Below are 14,734 nucleotides of genomic sequence, written 5' to 3'. Positions count from 1 at the left end.
GTCTTGGTCTTCTCTGTATTTTTCGCCTCCAGCGTGATTTCAGAGGCAACACTAAAAACCGGCAGAAGAGACAAAGGACCTGACCAATGATCAAAAGCGTTTCTGCTTTTTCACAGGAGGGAATGTGTCTTATCCCTCTTTGCAGGTCCTGCGCCCTCACCCCCCACCCGTGACGGGGACACACTGTGCGCTCGGTACGCGGTGGGGCGGGGCGCAGGGAAGGCAGCCGGGAGGGGGGCCTGGAAGGACAGGGCCCCGCCCCACCCCCGAAGCCAGAGTCCTCTCCCGCTCGGTCTGGAGCCGGCCTGCCCACCTGCATCCAGAGCGAGTCACGCAGACATCGTGTGGTGCTCGCCTCACGCAGATGCACCCTTCACTGTGGAAACGGCTCTGTGCCAGCGCTGCCGCCTGAGCCCCATTCAGCCGTAGGCGCCGCACAGACAGGTCCTGTGGTTGGGGCGGGATACCAGCCGTAACGCGGCTGCTGCTAATACAGGTCACACGGGAAGACCAGTGCGAATGAGTCAGGAGGCCGGGGGAGCCCTTCTCCTGGGCAAGCCGGGGGAGCCCCCCCACCCCACCTGCCGCATGGGGGGCCAGCGCCCCTGCCACCGTGTCGGCGCGCATCCTGGCGGGCGGTGACTTGCGCGTGCAGGACTGTCTTCCACCCGCGAAGCCGTGGTGCTGGGACCGCGGCGCTCGCTTCATGAGGCAGGTCCCATCCCGAACACACGTCCCGCCCCAGAGCCGCACGTCCGCTCAGCGGGCTGGCTCCATCGCAAACTGAGGAGCTCCCCTGGTCTTAGACCCGGGCTGACCCCCCACCACCTGGGGCTCCACGGGCGTTGCCGAGTCAGAAAGAGACCAGGACACCAGCCGTCAGTCCAGGCGGCACCTGTGGTCAGCACTGCGGGATCATCGGCCCTGCAGACACTGACCGTCCGCAGGGACAGGTTCTCACCCCCTTGTCTTGACTGAATCACAGGGCGTTATGCCGAGTGAGGACAGCCAGCCCCGAGGTCAGGCAGGGTGACAGAATGATAGGGACGGCGTGGTGGGGGACACCAGCCTACGCAGGGCATGACACGCCGGGCACAGGAGTGCGAGCACGCTGGGGACACACGGAGGCGGGCGTCGCTGGGCGAACGTCATCGTCAGCTGTGACGTTGTCCCGCAGCTTCCAGGACAGTACCAGCGAAGGAAGCAGAACAAAGGCTGCATGGCCCCTTCTCTGCCATCTCCTGCCACCGCACGGGACTCTGCGTTAGCTCAACGGAAAAGTTTGACTTAGAAAAGGAAGACGTTAACCATGCGCAAGTGCTGACGTTGCAAGTTATTGGTCTGCCTTCCGCGCTCATGCCTGAGTTCAGGCGGCGCGTTCAGGGGTGTCAGGGCGCGGGCCGACGGGGGAGGCGGGGCGGGACGTGACTGAGCGCGCAGCAGAGGTCAGCCTGAGAAGGACAGCATCCAGCCTCTGCAGCACATCTAGGCCTGGTCCACACACGCAGGACGGAGCCCCGGCCCCAGCCCCACCCAGGGAACCGGCAGCCACCACCCCAGCGGGAACGGAGGAACCGTTGGCCTTTTCTCCTTAACCATTTCTTTGAAATGCTAAGCTTTCGTTCCTCTTTTTCCTTGTTTTGTTTTTGTCTTGGCTCCACCTGGTTAAGGGGACAGCCGACAGAGGAGGCTCGCCAGGCTGTGGCGGCCACAGTCAGACCGTTCCGGTGAACTCGAGCCCCTCCGGCGGGCCGGCCCAGAGATTAATTATCCCACAAAAAGCGAACACGGGGGCCTTTTGTTACCATGATAATGAAATCACTACCGCACTAACACTCCACAAGCGTGGATTCCTGCTGAATAAACTGAGAAAAAATACTGCAATTTGTTCTGCAGGGAAGCTCGTGGTTTGGCCCAGCCACGGTCGCTTCGGCTGGATGGGGAGTGGAGTGTCCGGAGATACGCGGGCGGTTAGGGTCGTTTGCCACTGAAGATGGATGAGACGCCCTTTTCCTTTTCGCTCTTAGCTGTTATTTTGTGTTCCACTGAAGTATTAAATCTATATTTTGGAGGAGAAGAACCACTACGGCTTCTACAAATATGTTAATAGGCTGCGCAGCCCCTGGTGTGGGCCAGAGCCTGGGTCTGACGCGCCCAAAGGCCGCGTGAGCGGGTGTTCGTTACACACGAAGCCAGCCAGCCTGTAAGGTACTGTGCTTTACGGACCTCTAGGGACAGTCTTTCTGAAACATGGACTAAGGTGTTCCATGATTTAAGCCCATAGAGAGGAAGGTCGCCGTCGCCCTGAATAGGAGTTTGCTTCCTGAGTCCTGAGGACGTGAATTGCCCCGGCCTCTGCTCACTGGTTCCTGAGTTGGCGCTCATGTTGGTAACAGGACGTTTTCAGGAGGAGTTTTTTAAAGAAGCTCAGCCTCCTTTAGGCTACAGGCCTCTGGAAGCGCGCCCCCTGCGCTGAGGGCCCTGGTTTGGTTCTTGTTTGCAGAGCCGCCCTATTTCACCGCTGAGCCCGAGGGTCGGATTTCGGTGGCGGTGGACGACTCCGTGGACCTCGCGTGCAGAGCCATGGGTGAGTGTGGAGGCCGCTGGGCTGCGGCCGGGGCGGGGGGGTGGGCACCACGGCATCTCCCAGGGCAGCCTCGTCCCCGTCAGAGCGCGATGGTTGGAAGCAGGGGCTTCGGAGCAGAGCAGAGCTCCGTTCCTGTGCGCGTGACCTTGGGAGGGTCCTTGACCTTGCTCCCTCGGTTGCAAAGCAGGGGCGATGCTCTTCACCCGAGAGCACAGCACGGAGGCCTCGCACCGTCTTGTCCTCGTACTCCCTTCCAGCGCTCTGACACCGCAGAGCGCGGCCCCGTGACTCAGGGCAGGAAGTGCGCTCTCTCCCACGAGCACACCTGCGCTGTAGGCAGAGAGATGGTTTTAACGTCTTTGAACGGGCACCTGGCCGGTGGCTCGGTTGGTTGGAGCATCATCCCCTCCCCCAAAAGGTTGCCAGTTCGATCCCCAGTCGGAGCGCACATGGGAGGCAAACGTCCAGTGTTCCTCTCCCCTCCCCTTCTTCTCGCTCTAAAATCAGGGTCACATACCCTCAGGTGAGGACTTTAAAAACTTAAATTCTTTGGAGAGGAAACCCTTCTGTGTTCCTGCCCTTTTAGCGTTGGGTCAGCTCCGCTGCGTCACTCAGGCAGCCCCGCCCTCGTCCCCATGGTGTGGTCACCAGCTGTCCACCGTCCCCACTCCACAGCCAGCAGCACAAGACGCCAGCCTGAGCCCTGGCAGAGGCCGCTCCCCAAGGCGCTCCCGTGAGCCAAGGCCGGGGTGGTGCCCTGGGGAGCGTGAGGAATGACCAGGGCCTTTTATGTCGATATCCACCCCCCTTAAGAGCCACACTTCCTTCCTAGCGCTTGGAGGTCAGGGCTCCTGGCGGGTTTGCGAGCCTCCAGAACAGCTCTGCGAGGGGGTTATCATCCTGGACGTGTTCGGAAACAGCTCTCAGAGAGCAGGGTCCCTGCCGCACTCAAGGGCCCGAGCGGGGGCCGCGCGGTGCTCCCTGTAAAACCTCCGCCCGTGCCTGGTGCAGAGAAGTTGCCATGAAACACTGGGCGGGCCCCCTCCGAGGGCCACGTGGACACGGGAACCACACCCACGTCCGTCGGCCGCCAGAGCAGGTGCTTCTCCCTGAGAGCCGAGACCCGGGACGCAGGGCCAATGCTGCTCACGCCTGCAGGCGCCTGCGTGCCTTTCTTCATTTGGGAAGCGACGGCTGTGTCACTGAACAGCCCTGGCGGTGGCTGCGGACCAGTGTGTGACGCACGTTTCCTCTGTCCACTGCACTTTGGGCAACAACCGTGCCGGCCCCAGAGGCCGCACTCGGCTCACGGGGGCCACGCTCACAGCTCTGCCCGTTCCTGTCCCTCTGTCCCCGCTCACAGCTCTGCCCGTTCCTGTCCCTCTGTCCCCGCTCCCTCAGGCGGGGGAGTAACAGGGACCTTAAATGGAAACGTGTCCCTGCTGTGGCTGCACTGGTCCCTGTCCTGTGTAGACGCCAGCTTCCTTAGGCCAGCGCGGCTGACGGCAAAGCCATCCAGCCGTGCTTGGGGGCACAGTGCCGATGACCGGAAATTGCCCCCAAAGAGGGACCCTCTGCGTGCTCTTTCTCAATAAATGACCACCTGAGCTTTCCCCTCGACAAGAGAACGCCCTTCTTACATGATCTCCGCGGGTGGGCTGCTTGTTTGGGACAGACTCACAGACGGCTGGACGGGTCGTCCGCGTGGCGCCGCGTCACGTGGTTCGCCGTCTCCCCTCCACGTGGACTGTGAAGCCCTGGCAGCACGCGAGGCAGCCGCCCTTCGTGAGGGGCCGGTCATGCTTTTGCCTTGAAAGGGACTTTTTTAATTTCCTGGCTTAATGAAAAGTGTCAGGAAACATAATTAAGGCGGAGAACAGACTCTGAGAATACATTAGCTTGAAACATTCCACGACATTAACTTTATTCATGAAAGGAAGGCGTCCTGCACCTACACAGCCTCTCGATCCAGCGACTCCGCTCGGCTCGCCACCGCGCCCCACGCGAGGACGTGTTTCCTTCCCGTTCACTTTCTGCCCAGGGAGACGGGACGCCACCGTCTGACGGGAGCGATGAGCCCGGCTCTTCCTGCACTTCCCCGTGCGCTGCAGCAAGCGCTGTGCCCACAGAGGCCAGGGTCTCAGTTTAAGCCTCGTGGTGGCCTCAGGAGCGGCCAGGGCAGAGTCCCAAGGAAGCAGTCTCCCTGCTGCTGGTCACCTAAGCCACCGGGAAAGCCACCCAGAGAAGGAGCCCGGCATGTCCCTGGGCGGGGCTTCAGCAAGGCCACTGGGGCACAGTGGGAGTCTGCTTGCTTGCCCGGGCAGTGGCACCGGCCACAGCCACGCGGGCCAAGTGGCACCGGCCCTGTGCACTCGGGCTGCGGACGGTCCCCGCCCTTCAGCCCGAGAGCACGAGGGAGCCTGTCCTTGGTCCCCTGCATACACCCTCTTTCAGGGCAGGCCGGCTGGCTCCAGGTGCGGCTCCGGGGTCCCTGGAGTGTCGAGAGGACGAGGAACGGGCACCAAGGAGTGGCAGCCGTGCCTTTGGCCTCAGCGCAGCCCTCCTGCACGCTGGGTCAGAGGCTTGGCCGCCATCTCAGCCCCGCTCGCTCTTGGGGTTCAAGGAGAGAAGCACCCCGCAGCGCCTCCTTGGCATCCAGGCAGCCCTTCCTATGTCCCCGATTTAAAGCCACTGGGTCTCCTCGGCCTCAAACCAGACACATCCTGGGTGCTCGTTACTGAGTCTGATAAATCGCCCCTTCGCCCTGGGAGGGTCCACTTAGATCGGTGACACCCCCCTGCCGAGGAGGGGGCTGGCTGGGAGCGGCACCCGTGGTGACTGGTGTCAGCTGTCACAGCAAGCAGGGACGCTGCCCACAGAGCACCCTCCCTGGGCCGGGCACCTGGGCTTATGCAGACCGGTGTCATGCCTCTTCACCGCGACCTCTCGGGGGCGCGAGGCTCCCCTCCTCTCCAGCCGGGAGGGAGCCAGCCAGGAGCTGGGCTCGGGGGCTTGCTCACATGGTGCAGACCTGGGAGCCGGCTCCTCCTGTCTCCCGCCCTGGCGACTGTCCGCGAGGCACAGAGAATAGCGGGGCCCGCACCCCACCCCGTCTGCCTGGAAACCTACCCCAGCGGACTCAGTCTGTGCGTGCAGAGCCCAAGGCTCGCAGGGCGCCCAGGAGGGCCGCCGCCCTCCTGCTCGATGCCGCCCTGGGTCCTTTGCTGTGTGTCGGATGGGAGAAGTGATGCCGGAAACACCCGTTGAAATCCTGCCACTCGGTCCTCACATACGGCCCCCGGACGTGTGAATGGTGACGCCCGTATCCCCGCCCCTCCGCAGGCGTCCCTCTCCCCGCGCTGCAGTGGTACAAGGACGCGGAGCGCATCAGCCCGCTGCAGGAGCCTCGGTATAGGCTGCTCCCGGGCGGGGGCCTGCGCGTCCAGAAGTTGCGCCCCGAGGACTCCGGGGTCTTCCAGTGCTTTGCCAGCAACGAGGGAGGCGAGGTCCAGACCTCCACCTACCTGGACGTCACCAGTGAGTACCGTCCCTCAGAGAGGCCAGGGCTTCCTAACCTTTGCCCCGGGACACACTCAGAAGGCGGTCCTACCTGTTCAGGCCCCTGAGGTGCATGGACCGGGCACAGTGGCCCAGGGCGGCCGCTGAGGAGCACCCCCGCAGCAGAGCTAAGCCACTGTGGGGTCCCAGCGGGCCCGCCCGGCCATTGGCAGGGGTCGGAGGTCCCAGCACCCCGGCCTCCTCCGCACCCAGGAACAGGACCCCCCATGTTTCTAGATGGTCAGTGAACAGCTCATTCCGAATCTTGTCCTTTTGATCGTTGTTCCACTTTTTAAATACTCACATTCTCTGCTGTGGTTTTATTGAAAGATTATAGTTCTTCTGTGAGTTTCTTTTATTACTCCGTTAACACAAACACTTAGGGACCCTGGAAAATAAAAGAACGTTAAAGGTCTCCATTTTATCTGAGGGTTCTCTTCTTAACCTCCCACGGCTGTCATATTGTTCCCTGGAAACTAAGCAGAATTGCAAGATTATGGAATTACACCCTTCTGGAGGCAAAGGGCCGTGACCAGCGCTTGTCAGGGGAGCCCCCAAGGAGAGGGTGGACTATTTATAGATCCGTGCATGCGTTTCAGGAAATGGGGGTCACGTCCTTGCCCCTGGCCCAGGGGTCAAGTTTACCATCCAGTTTGGAGCCCAGGGAGCCACTATCACCTCACACAGTAGAAATACTACTGGGTGCTTAGGTCGGAAACCGAGTTTTGACCAATTAGAACTATTTGAAGCGTGTCTGGCAGTGGCGGGCCAGGTTATTCAGAGCAGAGACTGGCAGACTTTCTGTAGAAGGGCAGACGCTCAGTATTTTCAGCATGGAGGGCAGTGGTCTCTGTCCCCGTGAGTCACCTCTGCGGGGGTGGCGTCACAGCCGCACCGCAGCACAGAGCGAGTGGGCGTGGCTGGCGCCCATAGAGCTTTACTGATGGGCTTGGCCCATGGGCCCTGCAGGCCGGCGCTCCCTCCAGGGAGGGGTCTGGGCGGCATCGCTTCACTTCCCTGCCTCCCTGTTACCGCTGAGATGGAGCCAGCCCAGCCCGGGTCACGGAGATTTAGGTGGAAGTGCTACTTAAACTGGTTACCATGGCAACTGACAGGGAACAGATAAAGAGATGATTATGATTTCTAAGTGCAGGGTTTAGCAAAATGGACTCTTTTTAAATTAAAACACCTTTAATGGAATGAAGATATGGTGTAAAACAATCACTCTTCACCCGTTCACTCAGCAAACACTTCTTGAGCACGCATGTCAGGCCCCGTGGGTCCGTCAGGCTTGGGGACAGAGCCGGCAGGAGGACAGAGGGTCGTGGGGACAGACAGTAAAGGACGGAAGGCGAGCACTGGAAAGACGCTGAAAGGGGCCTGCTTGCGGTGACCGGGAAGGTCGCTTTGGGGGGGGCGCTGTGGCCGAGGTCTTACGGCAGAGACGGGCCTGTCATGCAAGTGTTGGGGGTGTGCGTGTCGTGGGGTGAAAGCAGGGGCTTCTGCACGTGTCTTGCAGGGAGAAGGCTGGCAGGTGAGCACAGGCCTGCCCAGGAGCAGGAGGTGGCGGTGGGGGAGGGGGCGGGGTGGGCGGGGCTCTGGCTGTGTGCAGGGACGGCAGGCTGTCGCTCAGTGCTTTCGGGGGCACTGAAAGCCGGGGGCAGACCGGACTGCAAGGGGGAGAGCAGGGGCCCGAGGCCGTCCGGGTGGTGGCACCAGAGGCGAGAGGTGATGGGCCGGCTGTGCGCAGCAGCAGAATCAGCAGGACCGGCTGGGCTCGCGGGCAGCCTCCCCAGGGAGGGGACAGGCGGCCACTGTGCCTTGTCCACCGTCAGTCCTGCTGCCTTCTCCTCCTGGGGACACTGGTCCAAGTCCTTAGGCCTGGAGCCTCCGGTCACTGCTGCTCAGGGACCCTGGTGTCCCCGCTGTTGCGGCTGGAGGCGGCCTGCGCTGCCGGCCTTCCCGGCCTCACCCGGGGCTCAGGGTGCGGTCTCCGGGGCACGAGCCCTGCGGCTGGCCCATCACACCTCCGAAACTTCCCTGAGTCCTTGAAAGCCATCGCTTTCACTTTCAGAACAGACCCGAGAACAGTGCACAAGTGCCACTTCTGGATAATACCTAAGACTCGGAAATCCGCTTTGTAGAGCTTTGTTATAAAGTAATGAAAGCAACTTGTCACCTTTCTCCAGGCAAATGTCTCCTCCCTTTGGTGCTCCCCGAAGCCACTCTGCCCGGGGCCCTGCCTCGCCCACAGCACCCACTGCGCCGGGCGGGCTTCCTGCAGCGCCGGGGAGAGGCGTCAGGGCAGGGGGCCGTCACCCCCGAGGGGCTCCCTGTCGCTGCGGCTGCCTCAGAGATTAGCTCTGTGACAATCCCCATGAACCGTCCACCAGGCTGGTGGCAGCGTCCCCGAGGGGCAGCGCCCTGAGTGTGTCCCTCTCCAACCCTCTGCTCAGATGTCGCACCGGCGTTCACTCAGCCTCCAGTGGACACCGCAGTCACCGACGGGACGACGGCCACGCTGCGGTGTGGGGTGTCCGGGGCTCCCAAACCCGCCATCACGTGGAGGAGAGGTAGGTCTCGTCCTGCTGCAGCGGCCCTCCCCATCCCCCGTCGCTTCCCACTGTCGTTCAGGGAAGACTCAGTGGCCATGGTTCCTCCCAGATGCCGGACACCAGAGGTGCCGGGTGACCGAGACGGGCCAGACCCGGTCCCTTCGCAGAGCTTGCGGTCTCATCTTTATTTAAACAGACGTTGGTTTAACGGTGTGAGCCCCGCTGCCCTCTGTCTGACCTGTCACCCGCTGCCGTGGGCTGGGGCTCCTTTAAGTCCTCGGCACGGCCAGGTCACTAAAGCCAAGGCGTTCTCCTTCAGGAACGTCACACAGTAAGAACCACAGCATTTTTTTTTTTTTAAAGACACCTGCTTGCAGCGCAGGATCGTTTGCGCCCTCCCCGTTCGTTCCAGCTGTGTTTGCGCCCATGGAGACGGGGGTCAGTCCCAGCTTTCTCCGCAGTCCCCACCACCCCGCCTCACGCCAGGCGCACGTCACTAACCCAGCGTCCTGAACAAATCCGTGCTGGCCTGTGTCCATGCATGTTAACTGGTCACGCTGGGCAGACCGCGCATGGGTCCCGGAAACCCACAGGGGGCTCCTGTGCTCTCAGAGGCCCGGCCCGTGCGCTCATGCACAGCAGACAGACCGCAAGGCCTGGGAGCCCGCAGGGCAGCGAGAAGGCCGGGCCCCTCTGCTCGCTGTGTGTGTGCACTTGCCTGATGAGCGACGCAGGCACAGCGGCAGAAGGATCTCTCAAAGGCGTACAAGTATGAAGGAAACTCGGGTCTGTCCCCCAAAGACAGCAGTCGCAGACATGACTTGCCCCCTACGAACCAGGTCTCCCAGTACTGGTCACCAAGTGTGTCCTTGGTCTGAAGGCCACAGCTTTGGCCACGGCGGGGCGTGAAGCCCCCACTTCACGCTGGTGTTCCCTTGGGTGGCTTTCTCGGTTAGGGCTCTGGGAACAAGCTTCTCCCAAGGGTCACGGCTCTGACGCCCATTCTCCCTGCTGTCCTTCAGGCGAGCGCACGCTGGCCAGCGGCTCAGTGCGGATCCCTCGGTTCATGCTGCTGGCCTCCGGGGGCCTGCAGATCACGCCTGTCTCCGTCCAGGACGCTGGCAACTACACCTGCTACGCCGCCAACACCGAGGGAGCCCTGAGCGCGGCGGCCACGCTCACCGTGTGGAGTAAGGACCGCGGGCGCGCGGGCCCGCCCTTCACCGTCGCTGCGTCCCCGTGGGCTCTGGGCTCGGGGCACCACGGTGCTGTGGACCCTCTGGCTCAGTCGGAGGACAAGGGCTGTTTGTACAACTAACCTATAGGAATCTGCTGACTAATTAACTTTTCAGTTTCCAAAGAAGGATCAGAAAGTGCATTCCACAGTTTAAAGGGGGCGTTTCAGGAGAGATAAAAAACTGACTTTTCCAAGTCCATAGAGTGTGAACATTGACTCCAAGTAGCTCAAACAGCAAAACTGACAGGCTGAATAATTTTATAATCATTATGTAGGAAAACCGAGTCAAGAATTAAAATTCTGGAGAAAGTGTATGTTTCCCTGCACTACCATTGTAACCAGCTAGAACGCTCTTAGCCTCCAAATGCCAGTGTTTCCTAGATATGAGAAGCGAACTGAGAGGTGTTTGCTTCCCCGGCTCTTGTTCTCATGTCGTCTGTAACGCAGGTTTCCGAGACGCAGGCTCGTTGTCCTCCAGACGGGAGCCTGGCTTCCCCGGCATTTCCGCCCCGCCCCCCGGAGCCCCACGCACAGGGAGCTCCCTCCTCTCCACTTCAGCCACCTCTGTCTTGCTCAAAACTCCTTGTTCAGAGGAGCCAAAGGCGGTGCTCACTCGCGGGTGGCTGTAAACTGCCTGCGTGAGGAGAGACCCTTGTGGCCACACGGGTGAATAATGGCTGCAGCCTGGCCCTTGAAGAAAAGCTCGCTGGGGCTTCACCTCCGAGCCATTGCGGTTTCCCTGAGGTGGCCGATGTCCGCTTTGGCACACGCCCCTTCCTGGGGCTGAGGGGTTCTCAAAGCACCCTGGGTTTGAAGCAGTGCGTTCCAGCCCCCAATGTTGGCACGTGCCAGGAAGGCGGTTTGTCCCATTCGGTGACACGGAGGCTCAGCACTGCCTCCCACGTGCTGGGCGCCGCAGGGAGGGCCTGAGAGGGCGGGAGGGCAGCTGAGTCCCCGCCCCACTCCGAGGCCGTGGTGGGCACGCGTGCTGCTGGGACAGGAGGACACGTGGGGGTTTTGCTGCCCGTGACCGAGTCATTGCCCCGGAGGGAGGACACTCTCACGCAGGGAGTTTCATCTGAGCTGCAACTTGTGTTTTTCAGACCGAACGTCCATCATCCAGCCCCCCGAGGACCGCGTGGTGATCAAGGGGACCACGGCCACACTGCGCTGCGGAGCCACGCACGACCCCCGCGTCTCCCTCCGGTCAGCCCCCTCAGCGTCCATGTTCGGGGCTCGTTCGTATTCTGGGGGCTTAGGAAGGGAAGTGGTGATCAGAGGGAGAACTTCAGGGGCTTTGATTTCAGCCGCAGACGCCCGATCGCAGCGCCACGCGGCAGCAGGTCCCGCCATTGATCACACGAGTCCCGTGTCCGCGCCAGCCCATGTGTCATTTACAGGGAGCTGTGTGCCGCTCCACACCTCCGGCACCGCGAGCTTCTCGTGGTTTTCCTGCCCAGGTTAATGCGCTGTGTGCACAGCGTACATGTCAGAGGCTCATACTTAATGAAAGAAAAATCCACAGGATCAGGTGGGATTTCAGCAGTGTTTTCACGGGCTGGGCCGTCCTCAAGACGGCTTTTCTCTGCTCTGGGGCGGCTCTGTCAGGAACGGGAGCGGGGAGACCTTCCGACGGGAGGAAGGCACCCGTGGGTGTCTAACGCGGTTAGAGAGGAGTTCAGGGAAAGAAGGGAACTGGGCGAAATGAACTGTAACCCCGTCTCTGCTGGAGCTGAGGCTGGGAGAGTAACAGGAAAAATGTCGTCCAGGTAGACGCGTGGCAGGAAGCACCGGCAGGCAGCCGGCGGCGGCGGCGAGCTTCTTCCCCAAGACTCGCCGCTTTCAGGGTGGTTTCAATGGTCAGACTCAGGCTCGGACTGAAGTCCAGAAAGGACGGTACAGCACCCCAGTGTCTGCGCCCCGGCCAAGTGCGTGGGGTCACGAGGCCCCTGCTCCCCGGAGGCCCCCTGGGTCCGGAGCCTAAGTCGTTTCCCAGTCCTCCCGGGCCGGAGCCTGGCGCGCAGAGAATTTCCGTGCCTGCGCCGGGCCGCCCGAGGCCCGAGCTCAGCGCCGCTCTGGTTCAGTTGGGAGAGTGCCGAACGCAACACATACAGAAACTGAGGAGTCCGAGGTCACCCAGAGCCCCTCGGAGGCTGTCCCAGAGACGGGGCCTTGCCCGGAGAAGCGCCGCCCGTTCCTCAGTGAGCGGGGAGGACCCTCCCCGAGGGGGACGGACGCAGCCCAGAGGCCGGCCTTCTGCCCTCAGCACGCCCGACCCCCGCGGTCTCTGTGCCATCCTCCCAACTTTCTCTGGGACCCAGTAGACAAGAGGGAGCCTCCTCCCTGGGAAGCGTTAGAGGGCTCATTCCCGGGGCCTCCCTCGTGCCAGGGTTTCTCTGCCCAAGGGGCACCGGGCCCTGAAGGGACCGTCTCAGCGCTCTGGCCGCCGGCCGCAGGGGCCCCGCGCACAGGCAGGAGGAGGCCACCCAGGCCCTCGGTCGGTCTGCACTGAGAGGGAAATGGTGCCAAGGGCGTCAGAAGTAAGAGCAGACGAGGGCGAAGTGCAGGGTTGGTTTGAGGGGTGTGATCTGTTCTCTTTTCCCCAGAAATGGGGGGACTCTGCTCTGGGGATTTTCTAAACAGTCACTGCCTCCTCTCCGGGCAAGACCCTTGCCCTCCGGGTCGTTCCCGGGCAGGAATGTGAGGAGCAGTGATCAGAGGTGACAGATGTGACCACGACTCTAGGCTTCCCGTCTCTAGACCCCAAGTCCACTCTCAGGTCCAGTGGCGTCCTTGGTTCTGTGTTAACGTCCGCACCTATTTCTGTGTTATGAGCAAGATATCTGGGTGCATTTCTTCTTCTCTTTTTTCATCCACGTAACTCCCAAAAGGTAAAACCCACCCTTTAAAGAGCAGGACGTGGCTCCTGGTAGGCGCGCAAGGTCGCCGGCCGCCTGCTTCCCACCAGACGGGGAGGGCCCGCCAAGACCTCTCCTAATGCGAGACTCTCTGCTTGGCCGCAGCTACGTCTGGAAGAAGGACAACGTGGTCATCAGCCCGCCCGGCAGCTCCAGAGTCGTGGTGGGGAAGGACGGGTCCCTCCTCATCAGCCAGACGTGGTCAGGCGACATTGGAGACTACGCGTGCGCGGTCATCTCGGAAGGCGGCAACGACTCCCGGACAGCCCGCCTGGAGGTGATGTGAGTGCCGCGCCTGTGGTTTCCCCGGGCCGTCCCGTGACGGCCGGTGTCCTCGGGGCCGCGCGCCCCGCGGCCAGGGACCGGCACGTCCCACGTGGGCGCCCACGCTGGCTCTCAGGCCGCACAGGCCCGTCCATGTTGGAGGTGGGTCTCAGGTGGTTTGCAGACTGGCTGCCGTCACTCCCCTCGCCACTGCCCCGACGAGTCCACACCGTGAGGGGCTCTGCCCGCCGTGCGCACGTGAGGAGCAGCAGGCCCCTTTCCGGCAACGCCGGTCAGACCTCCCAGCACATGGCCGAGGGTGGGCCGGGCCGGGCCGCGTGTGGGAGTGAGTGCCAGCTGCCCTCCGCGCACAGACAGACACTTCCCAGGCAGTCCTTAGGGACACCCCGAAAGGGCAGCCAGCTGCCGGTGACTTCTAGTCGGGGCCTCCGGGGTCCCGCGCGTCCAGGGCAGGAACCGGCCGTCTGTCTCTGCTTCTGTTCTGCCCAACCCCCTCTGTTCATGGGCAGGAAGCTGGGACTCCTGCCGACGAGTTTTATTTACTGTATTTGCTTTTTCAAAATGCTGTCCTCTCAGATACGCCCCAGGCACAAGCACAAAGTCAAACCCGCGAGGGCAGCAGGCGGGGCGGGCGCATCCCCGCAAGCAGGACAGGCTGGACCGTTAGGAAAGGCGACGTGGAGAGGTGTTTGTTCCTGGACTGCTCACCGCGGTCGGGGAAGGGCTCTGTAGTCAGACTTCATTCCCTAAAAGCAGAATCGGAGCACCTGGAAGACAAGGCCACGCCTCATTCGCTTTTGGGTCCCGGGCCCTGCCAGGGGGAGTAGGGCTGGGAGGCCGGCCTGCCCAGTGCGGGACACACGCTCCTGCGTTGGTGGCCCAGACACACCGTGGGCAAGGGAGCAAGCCGCAGCTCTGCTGGCCCCGCGGTGCCGGAGCCAGGGAGCCCTGGGAGTGGGCCGGGCGGCACCTCCAGACCCCGAGGGGCCCCGCCCGCCGCCCAGACAGCCTCTGCGGGATGAGCCGCCCTTGTTCTCTGTGGAGGTTCCTCCCTTGCTGGGAGCCAAGGTCCGAGTCAGCTGCGGGGCAGCAGGGGCCCACAGCCCAGAGGGCCCGCTGGCAGGTGTGTGCCCGTGGCCCCCCAGCTTTGTAGCTGAGCGTGGAAGTGCCAGGGCCCCCCACTCCCACTCTCACCATAGGACCCGCCGGCCCCGGCTCTGCCCCCCTGCGCCCCCCCACACGGGGCGTCCCCGTGGCCTGCAGCCTCTACGGCTTGGCTTGTGCCTTCTGCCATGGCCCCTGAAGGACCCGCTCATCTGCTCTTTAGGACCCACCCGTGGGACACCTGCGGTCCCCCGGTGCTTCCCACAGCTCACGCCGGGAGCAAGCGCCCTCCTGCCGCACCAGAAGCCCCGGGGGGCACGGCCATGCACGCGGCGGGCCTGGCCCTCGGGTGCACTGTGGGCGCTCAGCGAGCACGTGCCGCCCGGTTGAACGCGGGAGCGAGTGTGTGTCGCGGGCCTTGGGCAACCTCCGGAGTTTGCTCACGCGCCCTGGGCTTTCCCCGGGAACAAGCCCCGCGTCTCTCCTCCGC

General features: G+C 62.6%; 1 protein-coding gene across 1 annotated transcript in view; it reads left to right on the top strand.

Annotated features, from left to right (window-relative positions):
• Positions 1-14,734, top strand: part of SDK1 (sidekick cell adhesion molecule 1) — a 458,950-nt gene that overhangs the window by 342,311 nt on the left and 101,905 nt on the right. Inside the window, exons 8-13 of the mRNA XM_090288675.1 lie at positions 2,504-2,587; positions 5,930-6,124; positions 8,602-8,718; positions 9,723-9,890; positions 11,041-11,143; positions 12,961-13,137. Of these exons, the coding sequence (XP_090144801.1) occupies positions 2,504-2,587; positions 5,930-6,124; positions 8,602-8,718; positions 9,723-9,890; positions 11,041-11,143; positions 12,961-13,137 (844 nt within the window). The remainder of the gene's footprint in view (positions 1-2,503; positions 2,588-5,929; positions 6,125-8,601; positions 8,719-9,722; positions 9,891-11,040; positions 11,144-12,960; positions 13,138-14,734) is intronic.

Source organism: Furipterus horrens, unplaced genomic scaffold (assembly GCF_987537825.1).
Source record: "Furipterus horrens unplaced genomic scaffold, mFurHor1.1.pri manual_scaffold_10, whole genome shotgun sequence".
Taxonomy (NCBI): domain Eukaryota; kingdom Metazoa; phylum Chordata; class Mammalia; order Chiroptera; family Furipteridae; genus Furipterus; species Furipterus horrens.
This window is presented reverse-complemented; position numbering and strand designations above follow the sequence as displayed.